This window comes from Felis catus, chromosome E1 (genome assembly GCF_018350175.1).
Source record: "Felis catus isolate Fca126 chromosome E1, F.catus_Fca126_mat1.0, whole genome shotgun sequence".
NCBI classification, from domain to species: Eukaryota; Metazoa; Chordata; class Mammalia; order Carnivora; family Felidae; genus Felis; species Felis catus.
The window spans coordinates 25,887,037-25,903,980 of NC_058381.1; the positions used below are offsets into that span (position 1 = coordinate 25,887,037).

General features: G+C 36.4%; 1 protein-coding gene across 1 annotated transcript in view; it reads left to right on the forward strand.

Moving 5' to 3' along the window:
• BCAS3 (BCAS3 microtubule associated cell migration factor) overlaps positions 1-16,944 on the forward strand; it is a 617,319-nt gene that overhangs the window by 338,134 nt on the left and 262,241 nt on the right. Inside the window, exons 23-25 of the mRNA XM_011289076.4 lie at positions 4,204-4,304; positions 7,005-7,201; positions 13,106-13,203. Coding sequence (XP_011287378.3) covers positions 4,204-4,304; positions 7,005-7,201; positions 13,106-13,203 — 396 coding nt within the window. The remainder of the gene's footprint in view (positions 1-4,203; positions 4,305-7,004; positions 7,202-13,105; positions 13,204-16,944) is intronic.

Sequence of the window (16,944 nt, forward strand, 5' to 3'; positions counted from 1 at the left end):
ACTCATGTTGTTCTACTGACTTGGAAGGTTTTTGGGTTTAGATTAACAGGACTAATTTGCAAAGGTCGGCCCTGCAGCAGATTTGTTTTTGCTTTGCATATAAACACATATTAAAATATATAAATATGTACATAGAAACACACACATATGTACACATACACACAGCCATATATCACTTAAGACAGCAAAATACACGTCGTGATTTTTTTTAGCATTTATTTACTCACTAGAAGCATGATCTGCTTTCCTGAGAACACAATATAAACAAAGTCTGGCTCACAGTTACCTCATAATGATCTGCTCATCCTGCTCTTGCTTGTTGATCTATACTTACCACATGCCTGTGTGTAGAGGCAGTACTTTTGAAGTTGTATTCTCTAAAGTAAATTGGTAGTGTATCCTTTTTAGTTAGATGGATAGGTTTGTCTTAAATTACTATTCTAAAGGTAGGGAAGGAACATGGCAGAGATTTTTATTTCAAAATTCCATAGTCTTTTCCCACCCCAAGTTTATTAATTATCTAAGAACAGTTGGCAAATGCAGAAGATACTAAACATTTTTCTTTATATAGAAGATGTGTATGTTGGTCCATTAAACTTAGGCTTGTGAGATACAGAGCTTAATTTTTTTCTATAAAAAAACTGCCTTCCTGTAGTTCTCTTTTGTGCCTTCTTTCTAACATATGTGGAAAAAATTAATCTCAGTCAATTATACCCCCTCCAAAATTGCATCTAAATTCTATAGGGCTTTCAGAGTGCAAAGATATGAGATAGGAGAATTGGAGACATTTTATCCTTAGCATGACCACTGGGCTGTTCCAGTTCCCTGCCTGATCGTTGGTTACTGGTTCAGATAGGTCTCTGCAGCATTCATCCGTGTTTCTACTTCCAAGCCTTCTAAATACCTGTCAGTTCTCTGGATCTCATCCATATTACTCTTGGACACATACTAAATATTATTCTCACCTGATCCATGGGGAACTTGGAGAGGTTATCATAGACTTGGTTGTGTAGACACACTATGTGCATACCTCCTTTTCTCTTGCACCGTGTGGAATCTCTTGCTACTTCCCCTGAACTCTACTCAAGAATAAAGATATGATTTTTCACAGATGTTTTATCCCTAAAACTCTCAGGATTCTGCCATTTTTTACCCTTCCTTGGGGACTGGACTCTCTTTTTATCCCTTTTATGGCACTCTTGCTCAAATCTCAATCTTTCCTAATAATGGGCTGGTTAGAGAACATGGAAGCTTTACTCTTTTTTTTTTAATATGAAATTTATTGTCAAATTGGTTTCCATACAACACCCAGTGCTCATCCCAAAAGGTGCCCTCTTTATTATCATACTTAAAATTTTTTTTTCTTGTCCCAGGGTCAACATTTTGAATTCTTTTTTCATTGTGACTTCGTGGGTCATTGCTTCCTTAAGGTAGTGAACATGACTGTTCTTCTGACCTGGATTAGGGAAAATTTTTTAAACACAAAGAAAAGTGAGAGAAAGGGAAGGATATTTATTTGATGCTGAAAACATCATCCCACCAGACTTGTATTTTATATTGTGAATCTTCTGAATGCTTCAGATCTATTGGAAAACTATTTTTTAGTGAATGTAAGGTAATGGAACACTTCTTACAATCTCTATTTAAGAATTCAGGATTCAGGGTTAATGTTTTATAGATATATATTTGGTATTTTTATCACTTTCTTTGGAAAGTAGAGGACAGTTGGGAGGAGGAAGAAGAGGATTCTTCTTTTTCTTTTTCTTCCTATTTTTTTTTTTAACTTTTTGCTATGGGAAATGCCAAACATACACAAAATTAGAAAACAGTAGAATAATGATGCTCCATGTACCTATCATCCAGCTTCAACAATGATGAACTCATGACTAATCTTCTTTCATCTACAGTCCTACTCCTTACCCCCTCCCTGACACTATATTCTTTTAAAGTTTATCCCATTTTGATAATGGATAAATAAATGTCCAACCATTCTGGTGCCATTACTTAGTCCAGAACCCCAAACTCCCTTCACCTAATACTTACTGAGTACTTATTCTGTGACAAGTACTAGCTTCGACTCAGCATGTAGAGAATGCAACATAAACTCTTGGAAAAATTCTCATCAAATACTAGTTAGTTATAAAAGGGTGCAATTTCTCACTTCGCATTACAACTTTCTTATATCTTTCCATCACATTACCATAGCTTTATCTTTAAAAAACAAAAATCCCTAGGTTTGTCGTCCCTCTCTGCCCCCTTTGTTTTACTGACTCATCTTCCACTCTCAACCTGCCTCCTCACACCCAACCATGCTAGCCTCCTAATAATTACTGAAAATTTTCCTTTATGTTCTCACTTAAAAAATTTTTGTACTTGATATTCTCTTTGTAACACTTTCCTCTCATATATCTGTACGGCCTATTACCTCACCTCCTTAAAATCTTCTTTGCCCTCAACTGCTTTTCAAAGGCTGTCCTAACCTTTAAATATTTGTCCTTAGTTACCTTCTTGACTACTGTTTGTAGAGGGTTTGAAGGATCCACTGCTCTGTTCTGTATTAAGAATTTAATATAAAATTTATTTATTGAAAAGATAATAAATGGTTTAGAAACAACTCAGCCTTTTGCAAACATAAATGTACTTAACAGTTTTGTAGTATACACCAAAATTATTCCCAAGAGGATGCTTAAATATTAATTGGATAATTATTATGATACTCTTTTCTTCATGGTAATCATTTAGAATTGCAAGAAATCAGATGTTATGCTTTGGTGGTCATTGGTGTTTTGTGCCAAAGACCACACGCCTCTCACTAGTAGAACTATGATTTTGAAAAAATAGCAGCTAATCATTTTAGCCACTGCAAATCTTACACTTGAATACTATTTATTTCCCTCTGACTGGTAATTGATGGCTTAGGTACCACTTGTCCTCTGCCACCAAGTTAAGTTAGGTTTTTGTGAGTGTACATCCTTTTACAATCTTGCCCAAGGTTCTTCTACTCGGTCTACTTCATCTGTTATCTGTTTCACTAAGATTTATTCAAGATACCTTGTTCTGGCAAGAGTGCAGTGAGATTTGTGTTCTCAGTCAGTGCTCCTGAAAGTGTATAACTCCTAATAAGCTTTGAGATATTTAAATATGTTCATATCCTTTTATTTCCTTTTTAGGAATGTAGCCAAGGAATGTATCTCTGGGTGATGGAAATTATGAGATAATTTTCTGTTTCTAATTCTTTTCTTTTTTAATACTCACCTATTTTCCTCCCTCCTTCCCCCCCTACTTTTCCTTTTCTATTTCCCCCAGTACTTCACTGTTTTATTTCTCTCAGTATTAAAATCATACATGGAAGCAGAGAGTATATGAGAAATTACTGTGCCTTCTGCTCAGTTTTGCTGTGAATTTAAAATTATTCCAAAAAATAAAGACTATCTTATAATAAAAATAAGCAAATAAATATTTAAAAAGAAGCTAAGTTTTTATTGGGTTAATATTTGGTTTATAGTAGGAACTCAACAAATGTTTGTTAAATAATTTTATCACTTTGACTAAGCAAAGGTTCTTCTTTGTGTGAGAAAGTAGGCTTTTTGTGTTTTCAGCCTATATTCCACCACTGAAGAACTGGGGAAACTAATGAAGTGCCCAAGGAAATGAAATATTTCTTTGGATAAATGAAATGTTTCAGGAACTGAAAATGTTTTTAAATTAAAAATGCATATTTGTGCCTTGTAATTTATATGTAACTATTAAATAGACTCTTAAAGAATCTTGGCATTTATTTCAAAAATTCCTTCACAAATTATAGGAACTGCATCAAATTAATTTCTTTGTTAATTGGAGGTGATTGAAATGTCCTAAATCCTGAAGGCTATGAAATACACTGGTGCATGTGTAGTGGATTTGTCACTGCTCCTTAACGTACTTGCGCTGTTAAGATGTAGTTGGTTGTTTATTTCTTTTACATCGATATATGTCATGACGAAATTTGTACAGATATTTTTTAAAGTATACTCATAATTGGAGATCTTTCTTAGTCCTAAAAAATTCAGTCTTTCTTGTTCATTAATTATTTAAATTGCCTTTGTGCATTTAATGTTGTATTTTATCTTAAAAATTAACACAATATCCAGGATGGTCGTGCCCACATTAATTTTTCCACTGCACGGGTTAAAGTTGTTAAAATATGTTTTCTTTCTCATACAGTGGTTCCCCCTGGAAGTCCTGGGCCCATTACTCGGCATGGGTCCTATGACAGTTTAGCTTCTGACCATAGTGGACAGGAAGATGAAGAATGGCTTTCTCAGGTAAAACTGTAAAATGTTTGGCCTCCTAAAGTGAAAGAGAACAGAAATCCATTGTCTGTTTTTATTACTGAATTCTAAGAACTGAAAAATTATTTTCCTTAGAGGAAAATAGGCAGAATTTGGAACTCTTTGTAGGATCACCAAGAATTAATCAGTTGTCTTTCCATATTAAGAATTTCTTATAGGGGGCTCCTGGGTGACTGTTAGTTGAGCATCCAACTTCAGCTCAGGTCATGATCTCTCAGATTGTGAGTTCGAGCCCTCCATTGGGCTCCGTGCTGACAGCTCAGAGCCTGCATCTTACTTCGGATTCTGTGTCTCCCTCTCTCTCTGCCGCTCCCCTACTCGCACTCTGTCTCACTCTCACTCACTCTCAAAAATAAATAAATAAACATTTAAAAAATTTTCAAATAAAAAAATAATTTCTTATAAGTACTGCTGCAGGGATGTATATCCATATATTTTATATGTATTAGATACATATGTGTATGTGTACATTAGCCCTCTGTATAAAATAGGCATTTCTTTCAAACAATCCATGTATATCTCTTAGAACCTTGGATTTTAGATGGACTGTTTGGGTTAAAATAAGAATTGGCCTTGTTGAAAGTGCAACCATTCAACAATCTGTGGGATTTGTTTTGTGGAGCCAACATTTTCTGAAGATTGGGCCCATACTTTGATTAGAAAAGTTCAGCATTCTAATCTGCACATGTCCTGATTGTGCCCAGCTGGGTTTCTTTTCCTCAGCTCACGTACTACTGCTTCCAGTGGTCTCCAAAGCAGTCCTGTGACAGCTTCAGCTGACCCTTTCTCCCTTTGCCAGGTGAAGCTGTCTTCATCTCAAGGGCTTTGAAATAAAAGATACTTGGGCAGATTTCAAAATGATGAGATTACAAATGACTTCATTACAAATGCTGTTATGTCTGCCTCAAGTCTGACATCATTTGGTGAAGTTAATGACCTGTCTCAGATTACCAATCCAGAGGCTTTTCATCAGACAGGTGCCTCAGTGGAGGCCCATGCAGTTTCACTGCTTTCTCAGGGAGGGTAGCCCCAAAAAACAAAAGGGAATCTGGAAGTTGGAGAATCAAACTGTTTCTAGGTAACATACATTTCATTACACCTAAAGTACTCACAGGAAGCTCCTTGGATAAAGCGTTGATACTTCAGCTCCTGGCATATGGAGATGCCTCCTTCCTTGAGGAGATACCACGATGAAGTAAAAAAACCTAAAATGCTGGCAAAGAACCCACTGTCCTTCACTTCAACTTTTCAATCAGAAAAAGGGGTAATGTGTGCTGTCAGTGTGAAAGTATATACAATATGTTTGTACTGCACACAACAGGAGAGTGAATAGGAACATCTGGCCATCGCCTCAGTGAAATTGCATAGGCATCTGTTTACCTCTCGGCTCTGTGACACGGATGGTTTTGAGCTTAAAATACACAGAATGCTTTATCTGTGGCCTAATTTGTGTTGTGGAATACAACTACTTGAATCAGAAATCACTGTCCTAAATCTGAGTAGTTTTCGCCCTGTGATTAGTGGGAATGTGAATATTGTTCCAAGACCATGATGCTTTTGCCCTTTAGGACTTAACAAACCCAGGGCTGCACTCTGAACCTTTTCAATTATGTTTTGTTAAGAATTAATCACCGCAATCAGAGAAATGTGATTAAATATAAATGAACTCAGGGCAAAAATACGGCATGTGGAAGTCAGTTCTATGAAGTGTATATACAGACATGGATGTAGCAATTAAAGACATTGAGAAATAGTTTTTCACCAAATGTTCGCATATTTAGTGTCTTAGTCAAGTTGCTCATGTATAAAATCATTTGATATGTTTATTTTCAGGTTTTATCTTCTACTCTATGCATTATCTTTAAAGTCTCTATTATAATATTGGCACCATTCCCTATCCCCTCCATAGAGCATGAAACTTGTAAACATTTTAGTGTTACTGTTTTGCCACATTATCGGTAGTGGAGGAAACATTCTAATTGAATAACAGTATTTTGAAGACAAATCTAGTCTGAGAGAAAATATATAATACTCTTTTCATTTATTTAAAAGTTGATTTAGGGGAATTTTGAGGGCAGTATAGTAAATATTATAATATTTAATTGTAGAAAGAAAATGGCTTTGGGTGTTGAAAATTATTTCAGACCTTTTCTTTTCCTTGGATAGTTCAAGAACAACTTCAAGTTTGTCATGAGCTTGATCCTCAGTGAAGGAATTACTTTTAATCTGTGGATTGATAGGTGTAGTATTCAGTGCATGGCCACAAAGTGGTAAGTACTGTCTAGAATGAATAAAAAAGGTACTTCCTAGGGAGTTGATGCTAGTTATATGAGGCAGGCAACTGGTCCTTTTACTCTCACGTGACTTTGTGTTCTGTATGTGGGGGAGCATGTGTGTGTGTGTGGATTCACACCTATATAAATACACACACACACACATACACACACAATGAATTTTTTGTTTATTGTGGTAAAAATCAGTACAGGGAGGTAGTGAATGTTTATATAGGCTGTGATTACCATTGCCTTCTGATTGTGGATGCCCCTTACCTCTCCCACTTTGTTAAGATGGGCTTCTCTTAGAGGGTGTTCAGAGACAAGATGGAGGGAATCATGAAAGGCTCTTTGAAGGAGGTCATAATACATTTAAATCATGATTTCTAATCTGTTCCAGGTAGAAATTGTAACGCACACTGGACCCCACAGACGTCTGTGGATGGGTCCACAGTTCCAGTTCAAAACCATCCACCCCTCAGGCCAAACCACAGTCATATCATCTAGTTCATCTGTGTTGCAGTCTCATGGTCCAAGTGATACTCCACAGCCCCTTTTGGATTTTGATACAGATGATCTTGATCTCAACAGTCTCAGGTAAGAAATAAGAACTGGGGAGTGATTTAAGTAGATTAATATATTCATTTGTAATGAGCATCTTAGGTTATATTTACCTAATTTACTGTGTCCTTTTGGCACACTACTAATGGTGCAAAATACATGCACTGTAGCTTGTGATTCATTATTATTGGTGGAGAATCTTATGTGGGTTCTCCTCACATTCAGTAAGTATTTGTATTTCAGATTGTGTTTTCCTAAACCTAATATTCAGTGCGTTAAAAAAAAAAATCTCGGGGCGCCTGGGTGGCGCAGTCGGTTAAGCGTCCGACTTCAGCCAGGTCACGATCTCGCGGTCCGTGAGTTCGAGCCCCGCGTCAGGCTCTGGGCTGATGGCTCAGAGCCTGGAGCCTGTTTCCGATTCTGTGTCTCCCTCTCTCTCTGCCCCTCCCCTGTTCATGCTCTGTCTCTCTCTGTCCCAAAAATAAAAAAAATAAAAAAATAAAAAATCTCAGGGGCGCCTGGGTGGCTCAGTTGGTTAAGCATCTGGCTTCAGCTCAGGTCATGATTTTGGGGTCCATGAGTGTGAGCCCCATGTTGAGCTCTGCGCTGATGGCTCAAAGCCTGGAGCCTGCTTCGTATTCTGTGTCTCCCTCCCTCTGTGTCCCTCCCCCTTGTGCTCTGTCTCTCTCTCAAAATAATAAATCAACATTAAAATAATAATAATAAAATCTCATGCTGCTTTCCTCCTATTTCTAACTGCTTAAAGTCTGAGGGTACCCTCCTTTCCTGATCTTACTGACGCTTCTTCATCTTTCAACCAACCTTCATCCAAATCCTGCTTATTCCCTCTTTTAGGCTTTAAAAAGTTTTTGGATGAGAAAGAATTGATATAAATTCACTTATAGTTGATTGTATCTATATATTCCTCATAGGTATTCTCTGACCCTCACTTGTAAGAGTCATAGTACAAAGTTTACAAGTATGCTTTTTATTATTAAAGATCTTTTTTTTAATGCAAAGGAGAACTTTTTGACTTTTTTAGGTCTCAGGTTTGCTAACCAATTTAATTTGTTACACCCAGACTTGACACATTAGGATATAACAATGAAGGGCTTAGTCTAATGCAATGTAATCTCCCTTTCCTTGTCTTCTCTTATAAAAAGTTCTGTAATGTATCTTATTTAAGTCTAAAATAGACACTTTTCTTGAGTCTCTTTAAAAATTATGGAAAAATATGTCCCAATCATATGTTGGAAATATATTTTTATATATCTCTTTGTCAATATCATTTCTAACAATGCAAAAGGTGTTGCAGAGATAGATTAGTCCCAAATGTTTCTTCCTTAAGAGTGATTCATGGGGGGCACCTGGCTGGCTCAGTTGGTAGAGTATGCGACACTTGATATCAGGGTTGTGAGTTCAACCCCTACATTGAGTGTAGAGCTAACTTTAAAAAAAAACAAAAAAGAGTTGGGCACCTGGGTGGCTCAGTCGGTGAAGTGTCTGACTTCAGCTCAGGTTATGATCTTACGGTTCATGGGTTTTAGCCCCACATTGGGCTCTGTGCTGACAGCTCAGAGCCTGGAGACTGCTTCAGATTCCTTGTCTCTCTCTCTCTTTCTGTCTCTCTCTCTCTCTCTCTCTCTCTCTCTCTATATATATATATATATATATATATCTATATATATATATATATCTATATATATATATATATATCTACATATGTATATGTAGATATATATATCAAAAATAAATAAACATTTAAAAGATTTAAAAAAAAAGAGTAATTCATATAATGGAACATGCCTCCTGTAATACCTTTTTCAGTGTTTTAATTTTTTGTTTGCTTTGTACTTTCTTTCCTCTATACATTTTTTTTTTAACCTAGCAGATCTTCAGCTTTTCAGAAGTGGGACTTTTCCCCCAAGATGTTAGGCAATAGTGGCAGTACTGAGTGTTAACGCCAGTTTTCACCGGTACCAACTATTAAATGTGATCTGGTTTAGATAGCCAGTCCATTTTCAGGAAGTCATCAGTCCTCAACTTAATGATTTAGTGTGTAGTTATTCATGTTTCTAAGTCACTCATGTACTTTAATGTTAATAATAAAGCATGTAAACTACGCTACGACCTAGCAGTTGCACTACTAGGTATTTATCCAAGGGATACAGGTGTGCTGTTTCGAAGGGGCACATGCACCCCAAATGTTTACAGCAGCACTATCAACAATAGCCAAAGTATGGAAAGAGCCCAAATGTCCATCGATGGATGAGTGGATAAAGAAGACGTGGTACACACACACACACACACACACACACACACACACACACACACACACAGTGGAGTATTACTCGGCAATCAAAAAGAATGAAATCTTGCCATTTGCAACTATGCAGATGGAACTGGTGGGTATTATGCTAAGTAAAATTAGTCAGTCAGAGGAAGACAAGTATCATATGACTTCACTCATATGAGGACTTTAAGAGACAAAACAGATGAACACAGGGAAGGGAAACAAAAATAGTACAAAAACAGGGAGGGTGACAAAACAGAAGAGACTCATAAATATGGAGAACAAACTGAGGGTTATGGGAGGGGGGATGGGCTAAATGGATAAGGGGCACTAAGGAATCTACTCCTGAAATCATTGTTGCACTATATGCTAACTAATTTGGATATAAATTTAAAAATAATAAAAATAATAATAATAATAAGCATTTAAAATAGATGACCCATAAAACTATATATATTCTCTTTATTGAACTATTCACAAGTTCTTTTTTTTTTCTGATGACTGTCACCTGGTGCTGTAATAAACCCCTGTCCCTTTTCTTTGGAGGACATCTCTAGCTTTCCTATATAGACAGCTCTGTTCCTCTGCTTTGTGACCTCCAGCTTGCTTAATTACTCTTTACCTCAGACAGAGCCCTTCATCTAAGAGCTCTCTAACTTGCTTCTTCAGACAAAGCTACTTTTCTGAACTCCTTCTAGAATTTTCCCTAGGGGCTTTCCTTTTTCTTATAATGAGCATATAGACTCTTGGTTAAAACCTTAACTTCCATTAGAACACAGTTTTGATGGGAAATTCAGATTTGACTTACATCATTTCAGTTGCAAGTGGACTGTTTAGTACCATTTCCTGCCCAGCATCCAGCTAGAAATGCAACTATTTACATTCTCCTCATTCCTGTTTACTATTGCTCTTAGTGCCTCACCTCTATTTCTTCTATGTTTCTTTAGGCTTATGTACAATGACACCATGGCTGTTAACCTTATTTTGTCCTTTGAATTGTAAAAACTTATTTAGATGTTTTTGATACAGCCTAACCCTTTAACATCTGGTACCCTGTCCTGCACTCCATAAGGTATCACCAAGAATTACGTGGTGCTCTGATAGTCTGCCTCCCTAGATCCTGATCTAAGTGGGGAACAGGCAGGTGTTGAGTTGACTGTCATATTCATAAGGACATCAGGGATGGCTTAAACTCATGGCAGCTCCTGACTTGGGGGAGGGATTTAAACTGTAAAAAAGGTGAATGAAATATTTATTCAGAGACCTAAGAAATAGATCACATAAAGAAGCTGAGATACAAAGTCTAGTTTTCTACTCAAGAATAGCTCCTTTTCCTTTATTATTTTATTGTTTCATCTGCTTAATTAACACATCCATCAGCTCACATATTTAGTGTGTGTGTATATCTATAATATGCATATTATATATATATATAATATGCATATTATATATATATATAGGCACTATATATATATATAGTGATTTTTTTGAGGACCTCTAAGTTCTCCTCTTTTAGCAGATTTCATTCATGTAACACCGTGTTATTAATTATAGTCACCATGTTATACATTAGGTCCTCAGACCTTATTCATGTTATTTTATTTTAAGTGATACATAATTCACATAACATAAAATTCGCTGCATAATTCAGTGGTTTTTAGTATATTCACTATTTTGAGCAATATCCCCACTATCTAATTCCAGGACATTTCCATCACCTCTACCAGTTTGTTTTTATTTTTGTCATTTTTATTATGGAAAAATTTCAAACATATATAGCCATATTAAAAGTTAAAGAAAATAATAGAATAAGTCCCCATGTACTGTTGCCAACTTCAACACATCAATTCGTGACCAGCCTTGTTTCATCTATAACCCCGTGTACACCCCACCCATAACTCTGGATTTTTCAGACACCCCAATATAGATTGAATTAATAATGGGAAATTTATTAGCCCACTTAAACTATTTAGACCAGGAGGGGGCTTTACTTTGGATAAACTGATCATATCTGTCTAGCTTCTTTTCTCTTAAGAACCAGAAAACATCTTTTCCAGACACCAGCTCCTCTTCTCCCACTGGCCCAAATTTGCTTAGGCCTGCCCATCATGGAGTTGACTAATCTCTGCCATGAGATGATGAGATTACCATGACTGGTTTAGCAAAATCAGCTGGGGTAGAACGAATGCTGGGTGGTACATGTTGTCCACAATAGCAGTGACCAGTATTTGTATATCAGTATTTCTAGCTTCCATCTTCCAATGCTGAATCAAATGCATTGTCCTTCACCTGTCTCCCATTTCTTTTACTCACACAACAAATACACGTAAGTTTAAACTGAGCTTTCAAGAACTACTCTTTTTCTGAAGTCTGTACTTGGTATTTTAGGCTTCTATAACCTGTCCATGGCGCTTATCAACCGCTTCTCTTCCACCAGGATCCACTATGAACTCTATGCTTCTGCCAAATCATGCTCCTCAAGATGCCCTGCATTTGCCATGCTTAGTCATCAATCCAACGGTCTTCTTGTTCCAGTTCTGTGCTTAAAGAGCACTTCTTGCTCCTCTGCATATGCACACATCCTGTTACTGTATTCACATCCAATTCCTGTTACAGCTCCACAAGATCTATCTGCTGTGGACAATGTATTCATTCCCCCATTTTCTCATTCTGAGCTTTTATTACCTATTGCACTCATTTTCACACTTTTCTTTTGCATCAGCCAGGAATGTGCACCTGCTATACCATATATCCACGTGTACACCTTACATTTCATGTTTCGTTTCTGCCTATTCCTAAAATAATACTGATGGCATGATTAATATTCACAAAATACTCATTGAATGAATGAATTTGCCAAAAATGCATGTTTGTATTGCTATGACAAGTTTTTATTCCTCTGTGTTGCCTAGGCTCTCAGATCTTCTAGTCATACAGGTATTTTTATGTTAATAGTATTAATCTAAGACAGCTGGAAATAGACTCTGTATTTGTAGATTTATCATTCCTAAGCAACTTGAAATTATATGTAGTAAATTTCAGTTTTGATGAAACTCTAATTGATTCTCACATGCTAATTGGTAATTTTATGGAGGTAACTCAGATGGTAGTGATCCTAGCTAAGCCTCTGGCCCACACATTTGAACACAGCTTTGTTTTCCTCTGCTTCTTGTCATATATAAAGTAACTTTCATTAAGGATCGTAAGGGAGTTGCTCAAAATTTTATATCTAGTATATGCTGCGTTTTATGGCACGTGTTACTAGCTATGGTGCTATTCATGAATTTTAAGAGTGTTATAACTCTCATATCTGTCCTTTGGAAATGTCAAAGGTTTTGGTATATTTTGTTTCCTTTCCCATTATATTAAATTTATCCTTTTGAATTAATGTCAATTTTTCGATCCCTTACTTAAAATCTATTGAATAACTTACAAAGAGAAGAAGGGGCCCGGAGTGTAGGGAATATTTGCAGTCCTTCAGCTTTGTGCAAGAATTAGGAACTACAGTTCCCCCGTTTGTCTAGTTTTAGAATGAATGGTTCTTTAATGGATTGGCCTATTCCAGCATTCCTGATTTAAGGTCTGTTGTAGCATGCGACAGTTTTGATGCCAGTAACATATGTGAATTAAATTAAATTGCATTGCAGGATCCAGCCGGTCCGCTCTGACCCAGTCAGCATGCCAGGGTCATCCCGTCCAGTCTCTGATCGAAGGGGAATTTCCACCGTGATTGATGCTGCCTCAGGTAGAAAACCACCTCTGAAATGTGTGCTGGAGAGTTCTGTGCATTTTAAATTTCTTTTCCTGCACAATGTAGAGAATGCTATTTTTTTTTTTGCCTTCCTCTTCTTCTTCTTCTTCTTCTTTTTTTTTTTTTTTTGTTTTGTTTTGGGATATGTGTGCATGTGTGTATGTGTGTATCTGTTAAACCAATACTGTGCCTACATTTGTTGCTAAACAATGCCATGCATTTATGTATTGTTAAGTTTCGTGAATGATGCTGTGGGGTTGGCACTTGATTAAATGTAATGAACACGGTATTGAAGGCTACAGGGTTGATCACTGTTTTGCCTTTGATCTCTCAAATGTGGAGAAGCAACCTTGACAGAGAACGTAAATACAATATATGGATTCAATTTACTCAACCTGTTGAGTATCAAAGTGCTCGATCTGTGGAAGTAGAGTCCAAGTGCTGTAACTTAAATGGTTTTATTATTGAAAGCATAAAGTTTAGAAATTCATTAACTTAACTTTAGTCTATCTATCACAGTTATTAACCACCTATCCTTGGAACCAAGCCATGGCTATGTATCATTAGTATCTGGAAGTAGGTCTTTGCCTCTGTAGGTGATAGTTGCTGCATTAGTGTTGTAAAACTGTGTTCTGCCAGGTCTGCCAAGTAATAGAACTGTTTATAATAATACATTTTTCATCTCTGAATGCATTGATAAAGAAAATAAGGACAGTGATGCTTTATATTATGGTGCAGCTGCAGAGCATCTGAAGCTAGCATACAGCAGGGTTTCATCAAGAAAAAGTCTCTCCTGAGTGGAATTATTAAATACTCGGCATTAGTCAAACAGTTGAGTCAGACAGGATTTTAATCTATAGCAATTTCAAAATCCCCAGAGACTGCTGATTTGATTGAGGCTTAAACTGTGAAAGAAAATGGAAACAAACACAAAACTGATTTGTGAAGGTCACTTTTTAAAGACCAAAGCTTCTGTTTCTGATTCTGTGTCTGGACGTATTTTGAAGTTTGAAAGCTAAATGGTTTTGTACGTTTTCTTAGCTTTCTGATTTTTTTTCTCTCAGTGGATCGGACCTTGTGTCTGATTGAGCTGTCCGCATCCAGGGCTGTGCCTTCGTTTGTAGTGTAGACTCTTGCTTGAGAGGGCTCATACTTGTCCTTCTGCTTTCGCTTGGCAACCATGCTTGTCCCCTGGAAACAAGCACAGAAATGTGTGAAGTCTCTAGCCTTCCTTCCCTGCATTGAATGAAATATTGAGATAGGTGTCTCAAACAATAAATCTTTTTGATAGTTTCGATCTGAGAGTGCTAAGAGATCTTGCTCATCTGGAATTATCATTTAAAAATTGTGAATCCTGGAAGTGATGTATTGTAACCTAAAGTATTTTATTCAAGATTACAGTAGTAGCCTTTGTTGTAGGGGTTTAACATTCTTGAACTGCCATATTATTAATGTTTTAGAGTCAGGTGACTCCCAGTCAAGTAAAACACACATCACTAAAGCAGTTGTTGTGCATTATTAAAAGTTGCCATATTCAGCGCTTTACTCTGAGGTAATGATACTCCACATTTATCATATAGCAGTATATCAATTTTAGCTCTTTGTAAAGATATCCTCATGCCACAGAGAGGAATATCAGTGCACTATTGGCAACCATAGTTTGATTTAAATCTGCTGCAAGAAGAGTTTTTAAAATGATGTTTAAAAAAGGAAACATCTTTGCCCTTGATTCACTCATATTTCCATCAGAGACACGTTGTAGGAGATTTCTAGGGTATTGTTCTACAGCTCTGAGCCTCTGCCTGAAAGTGATAATCTTTTTGAGTAGAGAAAGAGCTTCTTGGTGACTAAGCTCTGTTGTTATTTTTCTAAGCCTGTTTTCATTCCAGAAAGCCATAGTTCCTTTCTGAGACAGAGCAATGAAATGTGTGTGCTGCTTTCTGTAACTTGGAGCTAAAGAAACCCTATAGATGAGGAGTCGGACTATTATGAATAATTCTCTGCCTCTCAAATGGTTTGGATCCCTATTGTTCAACGTATTTTTTAAGTGAGTGAAAATAATATCTTGTTGGGGAAACTTAATCTACTTTATCCAGTAGGACCGGTGTTGTAACAGACTTACTTTTCTACTGATATTTAGGGAAGTTAGAGACTAAATGGTTCGGGTTCCTTATAAAAAGAAGCTCATGGGAAAATTCCGTTTTAGATTTTTCTGTTAAAAAGAGTCTAATAAATTTGTATAACTGCTCCTGAACCAGGAAGTACTTCTCTGATTATGACCATTGGAGTCAGCTGCATATTATGAAGATGCTTATCTGGAGTTCTGATTGCCTTTGCTTAGAGATAAGACCACTGTGGTGCCTCCTCTGAACGGTCTTCATGGCTTTGTCTTAACCTTCAAGCAATTTATACAATTAAATGTATTGTCTTTTTAATTGTTCTTGTGGCACGTTTTATAACTATCCTTCTATTTTAGTGACAGCAATTGCTCTGTCTAAACTAGTGGTGCAGTAATTATTTTTCACATGATTACTTTTCAGAGGCATTTAATGCAATGAAATTTAATGTGATATGATTAATTTTTGACAGTTGTAACAATTTTCAAAATGAAAATGTTTTATTTATACTTTATTTATTTATTTATAGCATGTTATGTTTTAGAGCTCTATCTATTTATCTGGCAATGTTATTCTGTTCAAACTAAAAGAGATCAGCAGAGCATTATACCACTTTTGCTAAGAAATTTTGTTTTTATAATTTCTTGATCATCTAGTATATCTGTGCTTCACTCCTTCACATCAAAATACGTTTCCCAAAATATGTATGTTTTGCTTATTAACTTCAGTGATTTGGGCATGGCATAAATTCTATGCCTTTAGATACCTACGAACCAGCTTCTTACTGTCTCTATATAAATATGTGTATTTAGACTGGCAGAACTATAACTGCTTTATAAGTAGATGTCACTCCCACAGCATGTTTCATCTGAACTTTGGTGAGTCAAAATGTACTATCCTAGCTAAATTTTGAGTTTAGATAATTATGAGATGTTCCCTTCTTGACCAAGAAGAAGACTATTCTGGAAAGATACTTTATAGGATTTTACCCTTATACACAGAGGCTACGTAGGACAAATGAGATTTGAAGGAACTACTCCATTTTTCATTAACAGCAGTGTCTCCAAATCATAGATAATATTTCTAGATGAAGTACTTTTTTTCTCTGTACATTTCCTTTCGGTCAGCTATCTAAGAATTTCTTTTCATTGTTTGTTTTTTTTTTTATAACCTGTGTCCTTCTTTTGATAAAGATATAGGACCTCTGAAGGAAAAGTAGAAATATAGCTGCCAATATCCTATTCAAACTTTGTTTCTCACATTGGTGACTGATCTCTCATTCCCAGACCTGTAGGCTATACCTGTTGAGTAACTTAATAATAGCTCTAAAGTTGCTTTTGAGCCCTCCAGGCAGAAAGCCTAGAAAGATCTGGTTCATCCTAAGTTTGCTTCTCTTCATTTGTGGTTTTACTATGGAAATTGATGTTTACCAAGAAAGAACTCAAAGCAACTGAGATTTAAAGACAGACTCATGCCTGGTTCATATGAAGAGCAGGCCTCTTTGTCAAACTCTACTAAAGTAAACATTTTAATAGAGAAAATGTTATTGGAAGTGGTAGGAGCAGTATTTATGTACATTCCTGAGGAAGATGACAGTAGAAGGAAAATTGTGACAGTT